The sequence below is a fragment of the Podarcis gaigeae genome (assembly GCF_964106915.1).
Source record: "Podarcis gaigeae genome assembly, chromosome: 1".
Taxonomy (NCBI): domain Eukaryota; kingdom Metazoa; phylum Chordata; class Lepidosauria; order Squamata; family Lacertidae; genus Podarcis; species Podarcis gaigeae.
The window spans coordinates 105,669,483-105,694,691 of NC_139678.1; the positions used below are offsets into that span (position 1 = coordinate 105,669,483).

A 25,209-nucleotide genomic window follows, 5' to 3' on the forward strand; every position below is an offset into this window, starting at 1 on the left:
TACCAACTGAAATTGATAATGGGTGCTCCTTGCCACTGAGGTCACCTGGGTGTCCAATGAAAGAAGTGAATGTAGGAATGCCTCCGAACTACATACCTCTTCCCTCAGAAAGAGCGTACCTCTCTCCCTAATTCTCAGACCACATAACCACTCATTGAAAATGTCTAGTCATGGCAAGATTCAGCCTTAGTGTGTTGGTTGGCCCTCATCCAGCTACTAGAATGTCACCATTTCACCATGTTGAATCATACCAACTGATTTTATATATCTGAAAAGTAATGAACAGGAAACTCAAGTATTTAACAAGGAACTTTATTTGAACCATGCAATTCTTAACAATGATGTTAAAAATGCCTGTTGCTCTCAGTTTCAATTCCCTGCTTGGCGCTCCCCAGACTTGCCATAAAACCACCCACACAGAACATTTTAATTCCTGTTCTGGGTCACCTCACCAAAAGGTCACTCACAATGGTTTCCCCTCGCTACCTCCCTGTCAGAATGGTCGTGTGAATCCGATAAGAGAATCTGTTTCAGAAGATGAATGTGGAAACGAAAAGTCTCATTAATTCTTGGTTTCTCAAAGCATTTGAAATTGAGAAACGCTTCATAAGCATTATAATAGCCTCTAATTTTACCTCAGCCTGTTTATTCACCTGAGGTGCTTCCCTTAAGGTTAGTTCCCCCACTTAACATTCTTCAGGAGTGGACTCTTACTTTTTTAAATTCAGGCCATCTGTTAAACATGAAAGCCCTTTTATTTGTGCCAATTCTATTAATTTCCCCCTACTTGTTGAGGAACTGTTGCTAGTGGAAAAGTTGCTATCTGCACTAACAAGAGCTGGTTCATTAAACAGTATCATCTGCAACAATTTGGATATGCAAATTTTCTCCCTGTTTTACTGGTTGGAAATGAACTTCAATGGGGTTTTAAAGGGTTTTCAGTTGCCTTTCATTATACTAGCTAAAATATACAGATTGGAGGAGGAAGAAAAAGGAAGGCAAACCTATTTTCATTTTGAATCGCACAATCTCTCACTCACACACAAGCACACAAACACACAGTTTATACCCAATCTGGTTTTTTTAAAAAAAGTTATAACAGTATATCAACCAAAGAATGTTAACAGCTGAAGTACATATATTTTAATACTGTAGTCATTTACAAACATGATGTTAACATTCAGTCTGTATATTAATTGATACTAGTATGCAGTGTTGATGTTCTCAGTTGCTAACTGGAATGTGGTGGAACAATATTTGGCAGACAAAATTGTGAGAACTAGTTTTGTGAGAATAGTGGACATACAGTTATTTATTTGTGAGATGGGTAAATCTGGTTCTAGTCTGGATTTCAAGTTTTTGAAATCTAAAACAGTGTTTCAGCCTTTTTATTAACAATGCATATGTTGCTAACAGTTCCAACACCGGCTACCAAAGCTCTGCAGAGAATTCACCATGTTCAGTTGGGTTTTCTCCCAAGAAAATGTGAAAAGTATTGCCATCTTAGTTTTAAAATAGCTCCTGGACTCATTTTGTCAATGCCCATAATGTAAGACTAATACAACTAGCTGGTGCAAATGTACGCAGTTATTTTCTCTCAACACAGAATGATAGAATAGGAAAACAGACAGGAAGTGGGTTTCAAAGGTGGTGTAGTTCATGCTCACAGAACCCTTTAAAAACAGAGATCATAGCAATTGCAACGAGTTATAACTTTATTGTTGAAACGGTATCCTCGTCTACTCTATTTGTCAGGAAATCACCAGAATGGAGAACCATCTTGATTATTCTGTGTGTGTGCTTTAAAGAGAATTCAAATTAGTCCAGGACTATCTAAAAGGTCACCAATGTTATGCCCATGTTGTGGCAGTGTGTCCTATGGCACCCACAAAAACGTCTTAATAAATATCCCCTCAAAAATGTTTCTTCTCCCTGCTCAGTTCCTGTTTGAACTGGCTCACATTGAACACATCCTCTTAAACATGTTTCCACATTTCACTGGATGCCAGGATTTGACACCCATCCTCCCACCTGTTCTGAACTGAGGAGAATTGCAAAGAGCTTTTCTCTGTGAGTGTAACAGTGGCTGATGTGCCTTCCCCACCCCACAGCTGTGAGGAGAAGCTCACACCATTTTGTGGTCCTGTCTATTTTCTTCTCTTTTAGATGTGGAAGACATGCCCTCATAGCATCAGTTTTGTGTTATGCCATGACTCCATGGCAGCCATTTTATGACTGGTGCCCACAACACTCTTTCAGTGTTCAAAATGTGCCTGCTGGCTGCCAAAGGTTGGCCTCCCCTAGCTGTTTCTTCCATTTCAGTACCAAAAATGGATAGGGGGGATGGGAAACTATCTCTAAAACACCTTTTTTGATTGAGCTATGTTAAAGTTATTACACTGCTGATTTAAGTTAGTACATGTATTGTTGTGGTTACATTTCTGAGGTGCAGACAAATTGCACATACTAGCCCCAATCCAATGAAAGTTAGTTGTAATTTATGACTGCAATCCTAGACACACTTGCGGGATTAAGTCCAGTTGAACTCAATGGGACTTACTTTTGAGCAGACATGCATCAGTCCCACCAAAAGCAGTAGGAGTGAAGTTATTCATGACTAACTTGTTCTGTTAGTTTCAATGAGACTTCCAGCCCAAGCGTATCCACATGCTATGTACTCAGAAGCAAGTCCCCTAATAGTCCAACTTACAGTACTCCCAGATAACAATGCATAAGCCTGCAGCCGTGCAGTCCCATCCTATGCATATCTATCTGGAAGTAAATGTGATCAATAGAGCTTGTTCCCAAACAGAAAGGGTGCATAGGGTTGTAGCCTTAGATTACAGGTAAGCTTAGGTTGGATCGAAGCTGCAAAATATATTTTGATAACTTGATATTACAGGTAGATAAATGTCTGGCATTGGGGAGGGGAGGAGAATCGCAGCATGCCCATCAAATCCTCTGCCTCAGTTCTATGAATGCATCATGGACTCAAATTCATCAATTCTCTGTTTAGTGTTTCCTTTCCGGATCTTCCGGTAAGATATTGTATTGTATCGAGAATAACTGTGCCTGGAGATATCATTTTTCTTCACCAAGCTTGGCTGCTCAGCAGGTTTCTCAGTCTGAGAGTTACAGCTGGCACTGGCAGAAAGGAAATCCTTGCTGCCGCTCTCCAGCCTCTTTTTATGTTTATCCTCATTGCTTTCCTTCTGCATTATTTCTTCAGTGCCATCGAAGTCTTCCTCTACCATGGTTTCATTTTCTTCTAGTTGTGTTTCCTCTTTCATTGGCTCCTTGGGTTCACTCAGCTCCGCCTCTTCCTGTTCCTCCTCCACCACCGCTATCTCGTTAGTGCTGTAGACTTCTTCAATCTGGGGTTCCTCCATCTTTCTTTCTTCCATCTTAGGTACTTCTATAGTGGTCACAGGATGCTTCTCCTCACAAAAGCCTGTAAGAAATAACAGTGGGGTTACAGTGCAGAAGAGCTAGGGTAAAAGTATGGTGGCAAGGAGGCTGAGATGCAAACCTGGGAAATCCCTTGTTTAAAGTTTGCCGTTACCTCAGTAGGTGGCCCATGGGCATCCACTGTCTCTCAGCCCTACTCACAACCCACCTGCTATTTAAGACTAATAATACTGACAGGGTTGGCTTGAGGAATACTGAGGTAATATATGTGGAAGCAGAATCAGAAGAGGTTTTGTATTTGTAAAAACTGAAGTACCAGTGTGCATATTTTGATTAAAAAAAATTAGTGGGTGCCAGTACAAAATGGCTGCAACGGGCAGTAAAAAAAAGAGGCGATGGTACTTTGGACCGGTGAGTACTGTCACAAAAAAGCAACAATAACAACAACAACAACAATATTGTACTATAGAATAATGAGATTGTATGGCAATGGTCCACATACAACACCAGCTAAAGAGTCTACCAGTGCCCTACAGATCAATCAAAACATTCATAGGAGTAGGGAATGTTGTTCTCCCTTCCACTTTTCACGCTTTTTCTGAAATATATAAAGTAACTGTGCCTACATTCCTATACACCAGAGCTGGGGGACCTGCTTGACTACATTTCCCATCATCCCTGATCATACTTGGCTGGGGCTGATGGGAGTTTATAAGCAAATGGACTAGAGACCCCATGCACTCTTCTCCATCATCCTTACCACCCTATTTTTCAACACTACTTCTAAGGAGGCCCAGTGAAGTGACTTGAATCCCGAAGCATGACCTCTCTAGCAATATGTTTGCACTAACAAACTGTTAGTGAGGCATCCATAAAAGGGAAAGAGGGACATAGGAAGGGCAGGGGTTTACCAGAAATGGATAAAAAGACATAGGAACTGTCCCCGGAGCAGATGGTCTTATCATCATTATTTTGCAAAAATTTATAACCATCTTAATTTTCCCATTCCACCACCACCACACACAAATAAATTAGCAAGATAACTGAGGTGTAACATACAGCGCTTGAAAGCCTTGAAACAGATATTTACTAAACGTGGCACAGATTGCTATATTTTCTTGATTTGAAGCACAACTGTCTGCAAACAGCCACTTTTCTCAACCTTCTTATTAGGGTAATATGCCTGGAATTTTTCAAACAATATCTGGTCAGTAGGGGGATTCTGAGAGGTCAGTAGGTGGAGTCTGGTATCTTTTTGACCGGTCAGGAGGCAGTACCATAGGAGAGCAGCCTAGTTTGATACTGGCTTACTCAGCAAAATACCTGATATAGACTGACCACCTATATATTCCCAACAAATAGAAATGCACCCCCCCACCCAATAAAAGGACAAAAGATGATATGGATTTGTATAAAATAAAAGGTAAAGGGACCCCTGACCATTAGGTCCAGTCGTGGCCGACTCTGGGGTTGCGGCGCTTATCTCGCTTTATTGGCCAAGGGAGCCAGCGTACAGCTTCCAGGTCATGTGGCCAGCATGACTAAGCAGCTTCTGGCGAACCAGAGCAGCACACGGAAACGCCTTTTCCCTTCCCACCGGAGCGGTACCTATTTATCTAGTTGCATTTTGACTTGCTTTCAAACTGCTAGGTTGGCAGGAGCAGAGACTGAGCAACGGGAGCTCACCCTGTCATGGGGATTCGAACCGCCAACCTTCTGATCGGCAAGTCCTAGGCTCTGTGGTTTAACCCACAGCGCCACCCACATCCTTTGTATAAAATAGGCTTGTGCTAATTTATATGTTCAGGTGCACATTTAGAAATTACTACAATCGAAACAGATTTGCATTACACAGTGGGAAAGACTGTGATGACGTGACCTGTCTTGCCTGCTCAGTCTCCTGTTCTGATGGTAACTGTTGATGGGCAAATGCTCTCCCTTCTTATGGTTCTTAACCTTGAAACAAGATTTAAACCATGCAGCCCTTCAAACCCAGGACTGTCCTATGTAAGTAGGACACATGGTCACTCTATCCTGATATCTAACTGGGCAAACATACTGAATAAGCAGCAGACTATCCAACTCTTGGTTGGGCCTAGTAGTGTTACAGTGGCTTCAGTCCTTCCTGGAGAATCGGCCTCAGAAGGTGGTACTGAGAAGCTTATTTTACACCCTCTGGCCAGTAGGCTATGGGGTGACTGCTGGGAAAAGTCATCTAGAGGTTTGAGTCACAGCAACATCAGCATGCAGGTGACGGTCATCTCTACATCTTGTTTCCAACTACTTGAAATTATTGAAAAGTGTGTGTGTGCACCCCACTGAAGTGCAGTGTGGCTTGCTAGGTAGCTCAATGGTGGGACAGCCAGAGAAAGACATAGTGTCCCATTCAATTGTCTACAGCAGGACCAGGGAATCTGTGACCATCCCAATGTTGTTGGACCCATCAGCCCCAGCCAACATGGCCAATGGTCAGGAATGATGGGCGTTGTGGTCCAAGAACATCTGGAAGGCCACAGGTTCCCCATCCCTGGCTTAGAGTCCAGACTGAATGAGTAAACACTAACATCTGGCTGTGATTAAAGGAATGCCATATTGAAGATAACTATGCTAGGCCTTCTATTGTATCTTCTTTCAAGATTTGGAGTATTTTGCCAAAGTCATAAAAGTTCAGTGCACTTCTGTAAGCTCTGCGGAGGGAGCGCACGCTGATAAAATAGCATCACTTTGTGCCCCTCTGTGTGGCACTGGATATTGATGGCTTTTGACATGTAGTTAAAGTGGATCTAAATGTATGGAATGACTTGCCAACTGTTGTTATGCAAAATCCAAATAACCGGCGTTAATGCGTTGTCAAGATTGTGAAATCACACACTTAGCAGGCATAAAGCTATAAAAGCAAAAAAGCCTTCTCTTATCAAACTTGATTCAACCTGAACTATTTCTACAAGCTTCCTACATGGATGTTCAAGGTGAGAAGGGGTATCAAAAGCCCTTCCTAAAATAGTCACCAGAACATAGGCATACATACAGCTTCCTGATACTCCTGGAGAAAATATTTAAAGGTAGAAGGAACCATAACCCACTTTGGGAGAGAGACGGTAATTCAGTAATTCAGGGGACGGTAATTCCCCTGTTTCACTTGTAATTTTCAAATAGGGCAGGCATCTATTTAAATTAATAGGAGTACCCAATGTGGTTTCAGTTGTGGGACTATACAATCCTATGCACACTTGTTAGGGAGCAAGTCCACTGAACTTAATAGGACGTATATCCACATAAACATGTGCAGGGCTGAGCTGTATAACTAGCAGGAATGTTGCAACCCATGGAGAGCCACATAAAAAATGATCTTAGCAAAATTTGCCAGATTATTCTCTGGATGAAGAAGAGCTGTATGGGTCGGGGCAGAAACTCCTCGTGATATTTTTAGACTTCAGCCCTATACACTCTTACCTGGGAGTAGGTGCCAATGAACCAAAAAACCATAAAAGTTACTTCTGAGCAGACCTAGGCTGTGTACACACCATATATTTTAAAGAACATGGCTTTCCCCCAAAGCATCCTGGTATTCTGTAATTTAGCCCTCGCAGAGCTACAATTCCTAGCACCTTTTACAAACTACAGCTCTCAGATTTATTGGGGGAAGCTGTGTGATTTAAATATGTTTTAAACGTATGGTTTGCATGCAGCCATGCATACCATTGCACTGTTACTCATATAAGATAGAACTCAACATGGACAAGGAATGTGATCTGCAGATAGTTTCTCTGTAGAACTCATAATAAAGAAGAACTTTGCAAGTGTTGCATTCAAACAGGCAGCTATTGGAGTTTCCAAGTAGATTTTAAACAATTGGTTCATGCCCACTGGTTTTTAAAAAGTATTTTTGAACCATCTGCAGGGGGTTGGACTAGATGATCCTCAGGGTCCCTTCCAACTCTACAATTCTAGGGTTCTAAAGTGTGTTGTTTCGGATCTCTAGAAATATCACAAGAGGCTGCCTATATCCACAGGCTTCATGATAATCTCAGTCAGGCAAGTCATTCAGGTGCTTACCTCACTCTTACCATAAAAGAGGCACTGATGATGCCATCTCCTGGACTAGGTACCCTTCCTGCCTTCATATGTCACCTTGGGAATGCAGACAAACACTAATAGTGTGCCATTTCTGAGACTGATGTGTGAATATGTGTGAACACATATTGCAAGAGCACCATTTCCCCCCCAGCTTTGCCAGAATTGGGATCCTTAACGCTGTGCACAAAAACACGGGAAAGCAAAGGTTCTGGTGGTTCTGGTTAAATATTATCTTACTTCCATTTTGTGTTTCTAACTACAGCCCTTGTTGACCTTTCTTCCCTCATATAAGACATTGGTCCATAGAAGATGAGCAGAGTGGTTTTTGCTATCCTTGCTTAAATTGTTACACAAACTGCCACCAAGGAATCTAAAGTCAAGAGAAAGGTAAATGGCAAATGTACCTTATATACATAGGCATGAACTGTCTAAACATTTACCTCCTTCTGAAATATAAACTTTCTTAACAGAGCTGTACCTGTGCTAAGAAAACTGAGGGGTGCAGGGAGTATCCTCAAATAGAAGATAATGCACACCAGTTCAATACAAGTATGTACCTCACTCTGTTTAAATTTCTCTGCATAGTTAACAACTTCATGTGGGGTTTTCTAGAAGATCACATCTGAATTCAGATTAACAATCGAGAGAATAACCTGAATCAGACAATTCCTTCACACAGGTCTGTATGCACCTGCCTACCAAACGATGCAACTTTGGTTGGAATGTAGAATCCAGTTTCAGTCCCTACCAGTGATTATCATCACTGTCCAAGCTGACCACACTGACCATCTGTTAGAAGCTGTGTGCAGAAAAGCGAATAAGATAGGTATCCATGCCCAAAGCCCCAGAAAAAGGAAACCAAATGTGCATCACACTCCATGGGATTCAATCCATCATATATATGTTTAGAAGCCTGTCGTCCCTTGTTTGTTGACAGCGATGGTGTTTGCTCATTAAGTGGAAGCTCATGGGCAGTCAGACCACTTGCATGAATGAGTTCAAACCAGCCATAAAGGTTATGTATCATAGAAGACCATTTACCCATGTAGAGTATATATATCTTGTCCCTAAGCATGAAATTTTGGCCACTCACTTTGCAACATGCTGCAGTTGCTGCTGTGTCCAGTTTCACACATGCAAAAACAGCTGCACCATCGCAGCAAGTTGGAAGATATTGCAAGAGGCTAGGCTGCAGTTTCCATTATTAGCAGTTGCCACAGGTGGGAAGTGCCACACTCTACTGCAAGTGAAGTTATTACCTTAATTATCATTTCTAAGGCCACAGTAGGGTCCAGATTTCTGTTTATTTTGTGTGGTTTTTTACATTCCCTCATCTCCACAGCAAGCTATGGCACCACACAATCCAAGGATCATCAGTGATGGAGACTATATAGAATGTTCTAGAAACTGCAAAAACTAAGCAAGAGCAGAACTTGGGTTGTCTATGAAATGTTGACCATTCAGCCTCCACACAGGTGTTTGTAATATAACAGGGTTATTAAACTGGAAGATATATAGGGTTCCTTAAGCAGAGACCTAAACGCAGGGATTTGCCCCTAGTCTAAGGGAAGAAAAGGGAGAACATTATCTGAATGTGGGGTTGTGTTTAAACAGGACACAGTTAATTCACTGTGCCTGAACAGTACCTTAAATAGGAGACTACTGGTTACCCCCGATTCAGACTTCGTTTATTGCCATATAGTCCCTTTACAGGGCTAGCCAAAGCCATCTTGCTTTCTGAGACAAAGGACAAACTGGCACCCTCCCCCATTCTACATGTAGAAGATTTGTCATGGGCCAGGAGTCAGCTTTGCCTGCTGAACAACAGCCTGAAGGGGGAGAAAGCGGAATGATTCCACCTGCAACTGATTAGCCTTCAAGGACACAGAGGAGAACGTGCTGATGAGAAGCAGCTGGCTTCAGGCTTCTTAAAGCAGAGCTTCCAGAAGCAGTCAGATACTGGTAACAACACTTGGAGTTCTTGGCCCTACCTTGCTGCTTCCTGGTTGTTTTGACCCTGGACCCTCTGATCATTGGATTCCCTGACTCCTGGACTGTCTGATCACATAGATTGCTGTTCACCCGACCCTAGGACTAGACCAGACTTCAAATGCTGTCTCTGTCTCCAGGTAAGTACATCTCAGACTTTTGGCTTCCCACTCCATTGAGTTCTGCACATTGTTGCTCAGCAACAAAACTATAACAAGCTGACTGGTCTGGTAGTCAAATCTTATTTCCAGCCGTTGCAACAGAATATATATATATATATTTTATCCTACCCTTACTCCCAAAGGGGCACAGAGCAGGAAACAGTAATAAAACTTTTTTAAATTAAACAAAATCTAAAAGTTAAAAACAGCTATCTCAGATTGCCATATATTTTTAAATAAAAAAAATCCTGACATCCGCAAAGTTGTTGAGCAAAATTTAGAGCTGCTTCCACTGCTATTTCCATCGTGTTGCCATATATCCCGGTTTTCCTTGATTCACCAAAATTCCTCCTGGTGCCATTTTTACACTCAAAAAACAGGACATATCATGCCCTGCTCACGGTCCTGCCTTCTCTGCCAGTTTGCTGGCTGCTCCTTTAAAGGTTCTGACCTAAACATAAGAAAAGTCCTGCTGGACTGGGCCGCTCACAACCCTAGTAGCCATTGGCAGCCCCCCCGCCCCCATGAATTGGTCTAACCCTCTTTTAAAGACATGTTTGTGAGACCTGAGTCACATTGGGCTGCCTTGAAGAGACTATGGTAACCCACCTATCATTGTGTAGTATTTGTTCTTTATTGTGCAGCAAGTGCACCCAGTTGCGTGCATGGCTACTTGGCTAAGCAAGTAGCCATATGGGTTGACCAAACACCACATTGCATATAGTCTCTTTGCATTACCTGAAGATAGGCAGGCTACATGATCATTTATACGGGTGTCGCACACTTGTCGTATTCAACTCCTCGCTGGCTTAATTGGTGCTTTAATGTTGTGACAAAATTCTCCATTCAACTTCTGCCTGTGGTGTCTTAAGTATTAATTAGGTTGAATTGGATAGGTAGTAAAAATGCTGTCTGCAATTTAGAGATAAAGTGCTTGTGCATGGGAGTTGGGGAGGGGAAGGTGTCAAATTTTACTTAATAGGTTTTATTGTGTGCTTGTACCATGCAGCGTGAATGCAGATATGTGTTGGCGGGAAAAGCCATTCTTCATGAGCTGAGCTGAGGTTTTAAGACTGACAAGGTCAGTTCTGATAAATGTGTAGCTTATACCAACACCAACACCTTTCTGAAACCAAGACAGCTGTAAAATTACTATCCTATTTCCCCTAGACTGAAATCGGAAGCACAATGGGACTTGCATATGTACATAGGAGTATGATCTAACTTGGTCCTAATTACTCTGCCTTTCCTAGAGGAGTCTATTATTGGAGTCCAAACCATGATTTTTAGAGAGATGGGTAGATAAAGAGAGCAGGTGCATACTATTTGTGAGCAAGAATGAATAAATGGGGGAGGGGGGAGGGAGAGACAAATCACCCTGTTGTGGGGCACAAATTTAGCTGTAGTCTTTCATCCATGCACCTTCTACCTGCAAGTATCACTGACCTCCTTCATTGGGATTTAATCATGTATGCAAAGTTGGCTGTCGACCCTGAAGAAATAGCCACCAGTTTTAGTATAAACTCATATTGAGTTGAACTCTTATCCCTAGACTGAATTAGCCTCAACTGATTTCCGTGAGAGAGACTTGTGCATGTGCTTAAGTGCCTCATTAAATTAAATTGGATCTTGGTTAGACCGTTAACAAAATCTGTGGCTTTCTTTCTGCTTTTTAAAAAAGTAAGGCAGCTCTACTCCTCACCTTCTCTGGATTCTTCTTCCCAGCTTCTTGTCTCCTGGGAAAAGATGTCAGTTTCTCTCTCCTTGTTTCCCTCTGGCTCTCCTTTAGAAGATACAAGACAGTGTAAAATTGACATCTCCTACAAAGTGTTTAGTGATTACAGCAGCAATTACTAATCTCTTCAGCCATATAGTGCAGCTTAAACCTTTCTGCCTGGAGTGATCTTTTCCCATTAGATTTTGATCTAGAGCCACTTGCAGCAGAAAATATGTGCCACAGCAATCAATGGACCAACTTCCAGTGAAATGGAATGGAATGCCTTCCCCTCCATTTTTCTTTTTTGGGAGGTACAGCAAACACTTAGAAGCAAATTCAATTGATAGAAATTAAAACTCAATTAAAATTAGAAAATCAGTGAAAGTTGCACACAATCCAGCCAAAGTTAAGCTACTTGAAACTGCATCAATTTCAAAGAGAGAATGTAGCACATGCTTAAATCTCTCTTGCTTTTAATTCTCATTCATTTCACATCTCTCCCATTAAGGAGAATTAAAAGCACTTAACTTTGGCTAGATTGTGTTTAGAACTAGATCCACATTTGCTTTTTAAAAAAATGTATATCCATATCAATAATGGGACAGATCTTTTTTCTTTTGAGGGTCAGAGAAAATTTCAGAAAGTGTCAGTCACTGTTATTCATTCAACACAAAGGATTTCTAATCTTACAGACAGAAATAAAAAAAACGCTTTAAGAAAAACATTTAAAACACTTATATTTCTCACATTTCATGAAAAATAAAAAGATCTCAATATAATAAAGCATCTCACATCATTCCCAAGACAAAAAAGGATGCATAGTATGGCATTTTACCTTGAAGTTCCTTTATCCCAACTGAAACTTCGTATGCTGTGCTCTTTGCTAAATGTTTGCCTCCTCCTCGGTTTCCTTGTGCAAGTGGGGAACCGGGAATAGGCTCTGCGGTTTCGTAAGGAAATATCTCAACAGAATTTGCAATTTGATCAATAATATCAATGACCTGGAGCTGAGGTTTTTCAGAGGGCATGTTCCGATTATATTCAGACATGCTGGTTGGAACCTGGACATCTTCTGTCATGATTCCTGCAGTATCCAAGAGGTTCCTTGTGGATATGTGTCCAGAGATGATCTGGTATCCCAGAATTGCTGCAGAAATCAAACCATCCACAATGATCCCTCCCCCACCAAATAGATATATTGAAGAGTCAACAAGCTTTCCGTCCTCCTGAAGTTGTTGCAGCCAAGCAGGGAATAATGTCAGGATTTGCCTTGGCTTTGTCAAAGGTCCCTTTCCAAGAGGCTTGTCCAATCAGCACTTTTCTTGTCACTTAGAGCCTTTCCCCGTTGCATAATAAAATGCACCATGTCAATTTACATAAACAAACAATCTACAAGCAACAAAGCTTTTTGTGCTGGCATGCAGGAGTGGGGCTTTCAGCATGTCAGCCTGGCAGTAATAAACAGAGATTGTTGTCCTTGTTGTCATAAATGGCCCTTTGTATGCCAGCCTTGTAACAGGAGTGGCGATTGTTCTAAATCTTTAATCCACACCAAGTGACTACCTTGAGTCACATTAGCTGTGAGTTAACCAGCTTAACATTCCCAAACAGGTTAAATGTTCTGCTTAAACCTTGAACCGCTCTTGTTCGGACAAAGAGTCCGTTGGAAACTTGTTGAAATGGGAGGTGAGGGAGGTAGGATTGAATGCAATTGTGTCACTTTTAGCTATCCTTCTTCCAGATAGCTCTGTGTTCCATCTGCTGCCATCACACACCCACACCCGCGGGCCCAATTATTTCCATTTTTAACCTGTCCTTACCCACAAAAGCTCATAGGTTGTTTTTCTTTTAATGCTTTAAAACAATTGAAACATAGGGATCTCTTTTCAATGACTTTAAATAAGAAATTTTGTCTGGTCCAGTTTTTCTTACTGGTTTAAGCATCACAGTTTGGCAAACAACAATTGTCTTTGTCATGGGAAGAGCTCTGCTGGATTAGTCCAAAGCCCAGCTTTTTATTCTCACAATGACCACAGTAATAGATGATGATGATTGTACCCAGCCACTCTGGGCAGCTGCCAACAGATATAAAAATATAATAAAACATCAAACATTAAAACCTGCCCTATACAGTAATGAGTGCTATTTTTCTAGAAAAAGAGGTGTCAGAACTCACCATGAATGCCTCCCTTGTTCTCTTATGAAGGCAATGGCACCCAGTAATGCATACTGTAAACTGCATCTATCCAGGCAAGGCTTGCTGCACTCTGCACATGGAGGGAGGTGTGTGTGTGTGTGTTGTGAGGGGTGAGGGCATTATTAACCAATCTGTGTCATGATTCATCTTGTGGGAGCCACAGGATCCCCATGCCAGCCATGGCATAATCATCTGAAGATTGTTAATCTCATTTGCCTATGTTTATTTCATGTCCGTCTTTATGTTTGTACCCCACTTTTCCTCCCAAAAAGAAGCTGGTCTATAGAGACCTGACAATTATGAAGAAAACGAAATAATGCCAAAACCCAATAAAATTATCAAACACGACATGGATCTCCCCCTTAGGAGTCGCAGTGCTTGGCATTAGGAGGCATATGGCCTCTGACTTTGGAGGTAGAATGCAGCCGTCAAGAGTAGTTGCCTTACCCTCCAGAATTGATAGCCTGATATTTGATAGCTTTATCCTCCATAGACTATCTAATCCTCTTTATTTTATTTATTTTAATTTACTTCATTAATTAAATTTCTTTCCCACCCTTTCTTTCTCTTGCCTGTACTGAATCGTTCAACATTCAATTTCATTAGACAGCCCCAGGTCCTACTATTATAAGAGCAGTGCTGGATTAAACCCTGTGGAGGCCCCTAAGCAGTCAAAATCTTGTGGTGGGGTAGGGTGCCTTGTGTGCACGCTCTAGTGGGATAACATTGAACTAAGAAAGTTTGATAGTAGTTTACTTCCAAGATCCAATCAATATTATTTTGATCCATTGTTGCAGGCTCCTAAAAGGCACAGGCCATAGACCACTACTTGCTCTGCCTATTTGGTAATCTGGCACTGTATGAGAGGGAGAAAAACTCTAATCATTTTCTCCATACTGTGCTTAATTTTATACACCTGTATCATGCCCACTATCCACTCGATTGCCTTTTTTTTTTTTCAAACTAAAAAGCCCTAATTGTTGTACCCTTTCCTCACATGAGGGGGGAAATGATGGCTGCCCCCCACAACACCACATGTGAGAAGCCACCTTTTCCCTGTACTGCCCTTACCAACCACATTATGTGATCTCATAGCACCATTTCCAAGCCTGTTTTGCAAGCACATGGCAGTTTTGGACAACTTTTTAACTTTAAGGAAGTTAAATAAATAAGAAAAGGGTGATTTCAAGCTTGCTGAATCAGCTGTACTACTGAATTCTTCTTGAGGGAACCTGGTAGCACAACTAGTCACTGTCCAAAGAGGAGGTTGAATTGAAGTGGCTTGGATTTTCCTTTGTAGCACAACTTGTCATGCTACAAAGGAAAAATGGATCACCTGATTGATGGTTCAGAGGGGGGTAGGCAGCATATCAAGAAATCAGGGAAACCAGGATCTGGCCTGTCAGTTAGATCCAATTCACCACTGGTTTAGAATCATCTCATATGACTATAATTTTATGAGAAAAAGCAACAACACCCCAACCATTAACACTACAGAGGTGCAAAAAATATAAATCAGCTTCTAAAAGATCTCATTTGAATGTTCTCTAATTTAGACCAGTGCACATGGTAGAGCCATATAAGCATAACTCCCTATCTAGCAAAAACCATGAACAGGACAGAATGTGTATAGAAACCCTTATATCCCTGGAACAGAATTACAAAGCTAGGGAGCAACATACCTACATGCCCTTTCTCAATGGAACATGGTGCTTAGAGGCCCACCACCCCCAACCAGTCCTGGTTGGTCTTCAAGATAGAATCCAGAGATATGAAGATCCCAAGAGTGGTTTTGTTTTCTACAACTTTGCTAGACACTTCCCTAGTTTTAGGTGCTTAACAGCAGCTGAAACCCTGTTTTTAATCTGATGCTTCAGGAGTAGTCTGCTTGCTACCAAATCCATGTTTACCTGGAAAGATGTCCCACTGAGTTCAGTGGGGGTTATTCCCACATAGGCATAGAATTGTTGCCTAGAAGTTTTCTATCAAATCTGGAAAGGCTACAAATGGCTATTGGATAGAGTAATCTTGGTCTTGAGGTCTAAGATTAGTAAATCCCCTGCCCCCGCAATTTAAAATTAAGAAATTATCCTGCATCTAACTGACCATAGGCAATTTTCACCTTCTCATCTCAGCTTGATTTTTTGCTTGCTTAAGCCAACTATCTATGTTCTGCTGAATGGACTCATTTATCCTTAATATGCATCTGGCATGGTGCACCTTTTTTCAATAAAAAAAATACTTATTCTTGATCCTGCTTGTGGATGAAATAGGCTAATCTAGTGCGATGCCAGATTTAGAAGAGTTTGGCCTTAATACATAAGGAGTTGGAGAATATAAACTTCAAGTTCTTTCAACTCTGCAAAGTCTTGTTCTCCTGGCGTTGTGAGAGTTCAGCCTTTCTCGAGAAGCAGTTGGCCCTTAGAAACCGGGTGGGGGTGGAGAATCAGATTTAAATAAGCAACAGTACAGAGAATGCAACACATTGCGAGATGAATCAGCAGCGCTTATTTTATGCTTCCCATGAGACTAATTATCAAACAACTCCAAATATTAATATACAATCATATCCTGCTACCAGTACATTGCCAATGAAGGAGACCTGGAAGCAGAATCAGTCTGCATGCAGATGACATGGCTACATTAGGAACCATTCATTCAATTTTCATACAATGTGCAATTAAATGAAATGCAGCTACAGTATAGCAATACTTTCACATTATGTCCTAGGGATGCTCACATGTTACATTCAATGTTGTTGAATTATATTTCTATCACACATTTTCTTTCAATGAGCTCCAATTTGATTAGTACAGTGGTACCTCGGGTTAAGAACTTAATTCGTTCTGGAGGTCTGTTCTTAACCTGAAACTGTTCTTAACATGAAGCACCACTTTAGCTAATGGGGCCTCCTGCTGCCACTGCACCGCCGCTGCACGATTTCTGTTCTTATCCTGACGCAAAGGTCTTACCTGAGGTAATATTTCTGGGTTAGCGGAGTCTGTAACCTGAAGCATATGTAACCTGAAGAATATGTAACCCAAGGTTACATATGTGTGTAGTACCTATTTTCATTGCAACACATGAGCAAGCTTGTTGTGAATGGGAGTCTGGGCTACTTGTGGCACACAACAGCTGTATATCTGTGGAGTTTAAGAAGCATACATTGTACAAAAGTCAAACAGCATGTTTTTTAAGAGGGGAAAAAAACTGCTGAGTTGATGTGTATATAGAGAGAAGCCTTCACTATATCCTTCACTGGCCCAGCATCTAAAGCCACATAAGACAATAACTTGCTGTTTTATATGGCATCCTTTCTACTAGGGGCAAAGCATATACACACTTTTTAATTTTACTTGCTTTTATTTTAACCTTCCTGCTTGGCTCAGATCCAGCACTGGGAAATGGGAGCAAAGCCCAGGTGGCCTCTGATGGTCCCTGAGCTCACATACTTAATTCAAGAGTTGCCATCACTGTCATAAAGATGAGCTGGGAGGAGGTGACTCATTATCGCTATAGCTGTTCATGAGAGTCAAATGAGCTGTGAAGGTGCAGAATGAGCCAGACTTTTACCGGTAAAAGCAGTCATGATGAGAAGGAAATCCTTTCTCCCCAAGTAGGGAGAAGCCCCACGTATTCTGAGACCCACATATTCAAGGAACTGCTTATCTCTTTGGCAGCCCATGTGCCTGTTGTGGTCAGGAAATCAGGCCCTGCACCATATTACATCTGGATAATAGTATGGCAGAATAATAGCATTGCAGAGTTGGAAGGGGCCACGAGGGTCATCCAGTCCAACCCCCTGCAATGCAGGAATCTTTCACCCAGTGCAGGGTTCGATCCCACAACCCTGGGATTAAGAGTCTCATGCTCTACCGACTGAGCTATCCAGCAGGGAGTAGGACCTTTGCTATCACAGGCCCAAAGCTGCACTACTGAATTCTTCTTATTGAGGTGACGAGTGCCTCTTCCTCCTCTGGTTTCACAAGGCTGCTTATTTGGACCACACTGGTTATTTCTACTTGCCTTTGGTGAAGTCTATCCCCTTCATGGATCACTGCCTTGCCATGGCGAAGGGGCTTGAATAACTCAGAGAAGCTATGAGCTATGCCGTGCAGGGCCACCCAAGATGGACAAGTCATAGTGGGGAGTTTTGACCAAACGTGATCCACCTGGAGCAGGAACTGGCAAGCCACTCCAGTATCCCTGCCAAGAAAACTCCATGGACAAAGGCAACAGGCATATAAAAGTTATGACGCTGGAAGATGAGCCCCTCAGGTCGGAAGGCGTTCAACATGCTACTGAGGAAGAGCGGAGGACAAGTACAAGTAGATCCAGAGCTGATGAAGCGGCTGGGCCAAAGCCGAAAGGATGCTCAGTTGCGGATATGCCTGGAAGCGAAAGGAAAGTCCAATGCTGTAAAGAAAAATATTGCATAGGAACCTGTAATGTAAGAACCATGAACCTGGGTAAGTTGGATGTGGTCAAAAATGAGATGGCAAGAATAAATATTGACATCCTGGGCATCAGTGAACTAAAATGGACGGGAATGGGCGAATTCAGTTCGGATGACCATCATATCTACTACTGTGGGCAAGAATCCCGTAAAAGAAATGGAGTGGCCCTCATAGTCAACAAAAGAGTGGCAAAAGCTGTACTGGGATGCAATCTCAAAAATGATAGAATGATCTCAATACGAATCCAAGGCAGACCTTTTAACATCACAGTATTCCAAGTTTATGCACCAACCACTGGTGCTGAAGAAACTGAAATTGACCAATTCTATGAAGACTTACAACACCTTATAGAAATGACACCAAAGAAGGATGTTCTTCTCATTATAGGGGATTGGAATGCTAAAGCAGGGAGTCAAGAGATAAAAGGAACAACTGGCAAGTTTGGCCTTGGAATTCAAAACGAAGCAGGGCAAAGGCTAATAGAGTTCTGCCAAGAGAACAAGCTGGTCATCACAAACACTCTTTTCCAACAACACAAGAGACGACTCTACACATGGACATCACCAGATGGGCAGCATCGAAATCAGATTGATTATATTCTCTGCAGCCAAAGATGGAGAAGCTCTATACAGTCAGCAAAAACAAGACCTGGAGCTGACTGTGGCTCAGATCATCAGCTTCTTATAGCAAAATTCAAGCTTAAACTGAAGAAAGTAGGAAAAACCACTGGGCCAGTAAGATACAATCTAAGTCAAATCCCTTCCCACAGTGGAAGTGAGGAAGGAGGTTTAAGGATTTAGATTTGGTGGACAGAGTGCCTGAACTATGGATGGATGCTCGTAACATTATACAGGAGGCAGCAACTAAAACCATCCCAGTGAAAAGGAAATGCAAGAAAGCAAAGTGGCTGTCCAACGAGGCCTTACAAATAGCGGGAGAGAGAAGGCAAGCAAAATGCGAGGGAGATGGTGAAAGATACAGGAAATTGAATGCAGAATTCCAAAAAATAGCAAGAAGAGACAAGAAGGCCTTCTTAAACGAGCAATGCAAAGAAATAGAGGAAAACAATAGAATGGGGAAAAACAGAGATCTGTTCAAGAAAATTGGAGATATGAAAGGAACATTTCGTACAAAGATTACCATAATAAAAGACAAAAGTGGAAAGGACCTAACAGAAGCAGAAGACATCAAGAAGAGGTGGCAAGAATACACAGAGGAATTATACCAGAAAGAAATGGATGGCTCGTACACCCCAGGTAGTGTGGTTGCTGACCTTGAGCCAGACATCGTGGAGAGTGAAGTCAAATGGGCCTTAGAAAGCACTGCTAATAACAAGGCCAGTGGAAGTGATGATATTCCAGCTGAACTATTTAAAATTTTAAACGATGATGCTGTCAAGGTGCTACACTCAATATGGCAGCAAATTTGGAAAACGCAGCAGTGGCCAGAGGATTGGAGAAGATCAGTCTACATCCCAATCCCTAAGAAGGGCAGTGCCAAAGAATGCTCCAACTACCGCACAATTGCACTTATTTCACACGCTAGCAAGGTTATGCTTAAAATTCTACAAGGCAGGCTTAAGCAGTATGTGGACCGAGAACTCCCAGAAGTGCAAGCTGGATTTCGAAGGGGCAGAGGAACCAGAGACCAAATTGCAAACATGTGCTGGATTATGGAGAAAGCTAGAGAGTTCCAGAAAGACATCTACTTCTGCTTCATTGACTATGCAAAAGCCTTTGACTGTGTCGACCACAGCAAACTATGGCAAGTTCTTAAAGAAATGGGAGTGCTTGATCACCTCATCTGTCTCCTGAGAAATCTCTATGTGGGACAAGAAGCTACAGTTAAAACTGGATATGGAACAACTGATTGGTTCAAAATTGGGAAAGGAGTACGGCAAGGCTGTATATTGTCTCCCTGCTTATTTAACTTATATGCAGAATTCATCATGCAAAAGGCTGAGCTGGATGAATCCCAAGCCGGAATTAAGATTGCCGGAAGAAATATCAACAACCTCAGATATCCAGATGACACAACCTTGATGGCAGAAAGTGAGGAGGAATTAAAGAACCTTTTAATGAGGGTGAAAGAGGAGAGCGCAAAATATGGTCTGAAGCTCAACATCAAAAAAACGAAGATCATGGCCACTGGTCCCATCACCTCCTGGCAAAATAGAAGAGGAAGAAATGGAGGCAGTGACAGATTTTACTTTTTTGGGCTCCATGATAACTGCAGATGGAGACAGGAGTCACGAAATTAAAAGATGCCTGCTCCTTGGCAGAAAGGCGATGGCAAACCTAGACAACATCTTAAAAAGCAGAGACATCACCTTGCCAACAAAGGTCCATATAGTTAAAGCCATGGTTTCCCCAGTAGTGATGTATGGAAGTGAGAGCTGGACCATCAAGAAGGCTGATTGCCAAAGAATTGATGCTTTTGAATTATGGTGCTGGAGGAGACTCTTGAGAGTCCCATGGACTGCAAGAAGATCAACCCTCTCCATTCTTAAGGAAATAAGCCCTGAGTGCTCACTGGAAGGACAGATCGTGACGTTGAGGCACCAATACTTTGGCCACCTCATGAGAAGAGAAGTCTCCCTGGAAAAGACCCTGATGTTGGTAAAGATGGAGGGCACAAGGAGAAGGGGACGACAGAGGACGAGATGGTTGGACAGTGTTCTCGAAGCTACAAACATGAGCCTGACCAAACTGCGGGAGGCAGTAGAAGACAGGAGTGCCTGGCGTGCTCTGGTCCATGGGGTCATGAAGAGTCGGACACGACTAAACGACTAAACAACAACAACAACATGGTTGGCTACTTAAAAGTTTTTATGGTTTAAATGTTTTCATCATCCGCGGTTGGTTTAAATGGGTGCCTTTCACCAGCTTCAGTTGCTCTGGCAGCTGCAACCATTCCTGGGCAGCAGATACCCCTGACAGTGCTTAACACTCTGGTTAGATTGCTCTCAACTAGAGCCAGGGCCTTTTCAGTACTGGCTCCGATTTGGTGGAACACTCTGTCACAAGAGACTAGAGCCCTGCAGGACTTGACATCTTTCTGCAGGGCCTGCAAGACAGAGCTGTTCTGCCTGGCCTTTGGTTTGGACTCAGTCTGACCCTTATGTTTCCCTCCCCTTATGGTTTTGATCTATGACCTACCGTATTTTTCGCTCTATAACACGCACCCGACCATAACATGCACATAGTTTTTAGAGGAGGAAAATCCGTAGGCATTTCCTCCATAACACGCACAGGCATTTCCCCTTACTTTCTAGGAGGAAAAAAGTGAGTGTTATGGTGCAAAAAATACGGTACTTTTAAAATGAGGCTGCATTTTAAATTGTATTTTAACCTGTATTTTAAATTGGTTCCCCCCGGTGTTAGCCACCTTGAGCCTGGCTCAGGCTGGAGAGGGCAGGGTATAAATAAAATTTATTATTAATTTATTATTACTTCTCAGCAACAGCGACTCCACCCAGTGGGATGGAGTCGCAGCAATAGCCTCCTGGCAGCAATGCCACTGCTATTTGCTGGAAGAGGAGAAGGCATGTAGCTCCAAGCTCATCACTTTCTCACCCCCCCCCCCCCGAAGTAACAGTGCTGCTGCTGCTGCTGGGAGGCTATTGCTGTGGCTCTGCTGCCCCAGGCAAGCCACTCCTGCTAATGAGCACATTAAAACAGCTTCCTCAGTTGGGCTTTGTCGACTGCCCACCATGCCTCCCTCTGGGACCATTCATGAGCTGGACACAATGTCCCTTATTTTTAATGCCCTACTCTTATTGCCAGATGTAGCACAGTGTCCTCCAGGAATATGTTATTCTGAGAATAGCTGGACCAGACTTGAGTTTTTCCATTGCTCCTCACGGATATCCTTTATAATGCTTTACCATGACTGTCTCATCGAGCTTCACAACAGCCTTTTGAAGGAGGGACTTAGGACCGCCTATCACAATACAGTTCTCGCATGGAGGCCTAGTGAAACCGTCAGTATTTCATGGACAATCAATACATAAATTTGCTCCTACTGTGTAGTCTGCTTCAATGCCACTCCTTGAACAAATATGAATAAATTGTGCAAAAGAGCAAGCCATTATTTATTCGTATCACAGAATTCGGCTTTCCTCATTGCAGAATATGGGCTGCCTTGCTGCAGAATTCCATATCGTTTCTTATCGTTTGTAGCACAGGGGACTCACACAGCCATGACAAAAAGATTATGTCCTCAGCTGGGTACTACATCGCAAAGGACTGCCTTGGCAGCCCACAATCCCTGTGGGGCCCACGAGACAAGAGAGTAATTATAGAGCCTTCAATTATGCTAGCAGTGAAAGCATCTCAAATGGGCACTTGGAAGGGAAGAGGAACAAACAGCTCCGGCCTGGCACTCGGCAAGCCACATGACATACGAATCCTGGATGAATAGGAGCATCAAATGCAAGTCTGCATGACTGAGTGCAATCACTGAAATGAATAAAGTCTGGGAGAGGGAGATGCTAGTGAGGAGGTTGTGGTCAGAAGGAAGGCACATAGTGCAATAACCTGGCTGAAGCTGATCTGTGTCTTGCCAAGGGTTAGGCGCGATGTGGCCATAAGTCCACTGCCTTGAGATCCACCATGGGATATAAACAATCTAGACTGTTCATGAATAGCTGGAGCCATGTGTTGGCTCTGAAGACCCATTGGTACTGAAAATAACTGAAACAGGAGGAATGTGTTCCACCCACTGAAATGCATCAGGAAAAGGCACACAAGATTTATCTTCAGCTGAAATCATAACCACAGCTATGTGAAATTAGGGATCTGTCTTAAACTGAGTCAAGTCATTGGTCCATCTAGCTCAATAGTGTCAACTGGCAACAGTTTCCAGGGCATTCCCAGTCCTCTCTGTAGATGCCAAGGTTTGAACCTGGTAGGACATTCAGCATGCAGAACAGATGCTCTACCACTGAGCTATGGCTGTTTCCCAAGTGTGCAAGGAAACTGATGAAAGTGGTTGTTTTTCATCAGTTCTCCTTAGCAGGCAACATTAACCCTGCTATGTGGGAATCCCTTGCAGACGACCGCAATGCCTGGAGACAGACAGACAGGTTGTGCATCCATAGCAGTGACCAGAGGAGGAATGGCAGCTGGGAGGAGCGCAGAGAGAAGAAATGCTGTGGTACACCGGCGTCAGCAGAACTGCACGCCTTCATCTGCTTCAGCTGCAACAAAACTTTGGGCTTTACAGCCACAGCAGGTGCTGCAACCTTGCAACAGTTTGACTTTATCCCCAAAGGTACAATCCTCTATCGTCTCCCAAGACAAACGGATGCCAACAATTAGAGTATAAAGCACTGTGCGGTTCAGTACTGCCTTTGCAGTGCCTCTGTTTTGCAGAAGTAAAATTAAAACCATTTTCCTTTCTGTAAGACTACCTGTAGGCTGATAGAGGGTATGCCTTTTACACTCAGCATATTTCTCCATGTAAGAGACAGAGAGGCCTCCAAGCCACTTTCCCATGATAGCTTTTCTGGAGCACCACAGCAAATTTTGTTATTACTAGTGCCACCTATTGGCATCAAAACATATTTTTTTGCAATTAGACATTGCTGCAAATTACATTCTAATCTAAACTGAAAAGTCTGTTGTCTGCATAGCACCAAATGCTGTACACCACAAATTAGAAATATAATTTGTGTTTCCAGATGTATCACTGGTAGCCTTTGATCAACAAATATTGGCACAATGCACTTGTTACTGGCTCATAAGACAAACTGAGGCAAATTGTCCAAGTTCCAGTTATCAATACAAAGGATTAAGCAATATGTGAGCAAATTCACAATGGCTGTCATAATGGCATTCCTTAAAAGTCTTTCTCAATAGGAGTTCTTATTTCCTTTGTTAATAAGCTAGAGTTGCCCTCTTTATCCTGAGGTTAAGCAGGGGATAAAGAAATCCCTTGATTCTTGGGACATCAAGAAATCCTTTAAAACCTAGAATCAGTAAAAGCAAATCTAGCATTGAAGGTACATAATGTGCTCCATGGAGAAAGGACAACCAGCTTCCTAATAAACCAGTGAATCACAATCACATTTTCTACAAAACCAGTTAATGATTTCTTACCAGCAGCGACATCATTAAACCTATGCAATTTTATCAAATCATTTTATTCCATTGATAGAATATTACCTGCTGCACCTAAATGAAATATCCATGTGACTTTTAGAAGTTGATTCCTCCTAATGGCCTTCAATGTCTACATTAGGGTATTCCAGGGGTTCTCAAACTTCTTACCCTCGGAGGCCACTAGAGAATGTTAAAAAAGAAAAAGGAACATAAGAGACTGGTTGATTAGCTGACATTTATCATCATCATCATAATCATATTATTATTATTATTATTATTATTATTATTATTATTATTATTATTATTATCATTATTATTATTCATATACTGCCCTTCACCCAAAGATCCCAGGGTGGTTCACAAAAGAAAAATGCAAATGCAAAATACACAAGAAAACAAAAACCAATAACCTCCTGCTCCCACAAACACATTTTAAAAGAATGTATAGAATGTTAATCAGCCAAACACCTTGTTGAAAAGAAACATTTTTGCCTGGTGTCTAAAGATATGTAATGAAGGCACCGGGAGAGCCTCCCTGAGGAGAGCATTCCACAAATGGGGGGCCACCACAGATAAGGCCCATTTTTGTGTTGCCACCTTCCGGACTTCTCATGGAGGAGGCACATGAATAAGGGCCTCAGAAGGTGATTGCAGGGTCCGGGGCAGTTTCTACTGATATCTAATCCATTTTTGGGAATATCTGAATTCTTTGCTAGAGCATTGTTCTTGTGGAAAGGAATTTCACTGCTCAGCTTTCTTCAGGGTATGTATGGATATTAGCACTGGATGTATTGTGATTTGGCACACCCACCCACCCCTCTCAAGGCAGAATTTGCTGATCTGGAGGCAACCTTCAACTCTTATCTTTGTACAGTGAGCTCCATCCCAGCTGTGCAAAAGCCTGAGGTTTCTACACCGCCACTGTCACCCACTGAAATATACTCAGTCAAGAATGGATTTCATGCTCTTTATTCAGCTCATAGTGGTGAGGAGGAATGGAAGTTCCCCCACAGTATCTGCTTTATATACATTATTTACACAATGGGCTGCACGTGATTGGCTAATTCCGGGATTTCCCTGTAGGCCAATCAGGTTGTGG

At 42.3% G+C, this 25,209-nt stretch overlaps 1 protein-coding gene and 1 long non-coding RNA gene across 2 annotated transcripts in view; one reads left to right on the plus strand and one right to left on the minus strand.

The window, feature by feature from the left end:
• Positions 1–296: 296 nt before the first annotated feature.
• On the minus strand, positions 297–12,853 carry ERMN (ermin). Its single transcript, XM_083714554.1, has 3 exons — positions 12,188–12,853; positions 11,338–11,418; positions 297–3,451 (listed from the first exon to the last, which is right to left on the minus strand). The coding sequence occupies exons 1-3, from the start codon at positions 12,429–12,431 to the stop codon at positions 2,973–2,975; spliced, it is 804 nt and encodes a 267-aa protein (XP_083570680.1). The 5' UTR covers positions 12,432–12,853; the 3' UTR covers positions 297–2,972.
• LOC310833808 overlaps positions 7,558–25,209 on the plus strand; it is a 59,980-nt gene continuing 42,328 nt past the window's right edge. The window contains exons 1-2 of the long non-coding RNA XR_014558939.1: positions 7,558–8,034; positions 8,828–9,614. This is a non-coding gene — a long non-coding RNA (uncharacterized lncRNA). The remainder of the gene's footprint in view (positions 8,035–8,827; positions 9,615–25,209) is intronic.

What these genes read in the sequence shown, in the direction of transcription:
- ERMN (XM_083714554.1), bottom strand. Translation starts at nt 12,431, where the DNA reads ATGACAGAAGATGTCCAGGTTCCAACCAGCATGTCTGAATATAATCGG. An exon ending in TGGGATAAAGGAACTTCAAG is followed by an intron (nt 11,419 to 12,187) that starts GTAAAATGCCAT and finishes TATCTTCTAAAG; the next exon opens with GAGAGCCAGAGGGAAACAAG. An exon ending in GGAAGAAGAATCCAGAGAAG is followed by an intron (nt 3,452 to 11,337) that starts GTGAGGAGTAGA and finishes TATTTCTTACAG; the next exon opens with GCTTTTGTGAGGAGAAGCAT.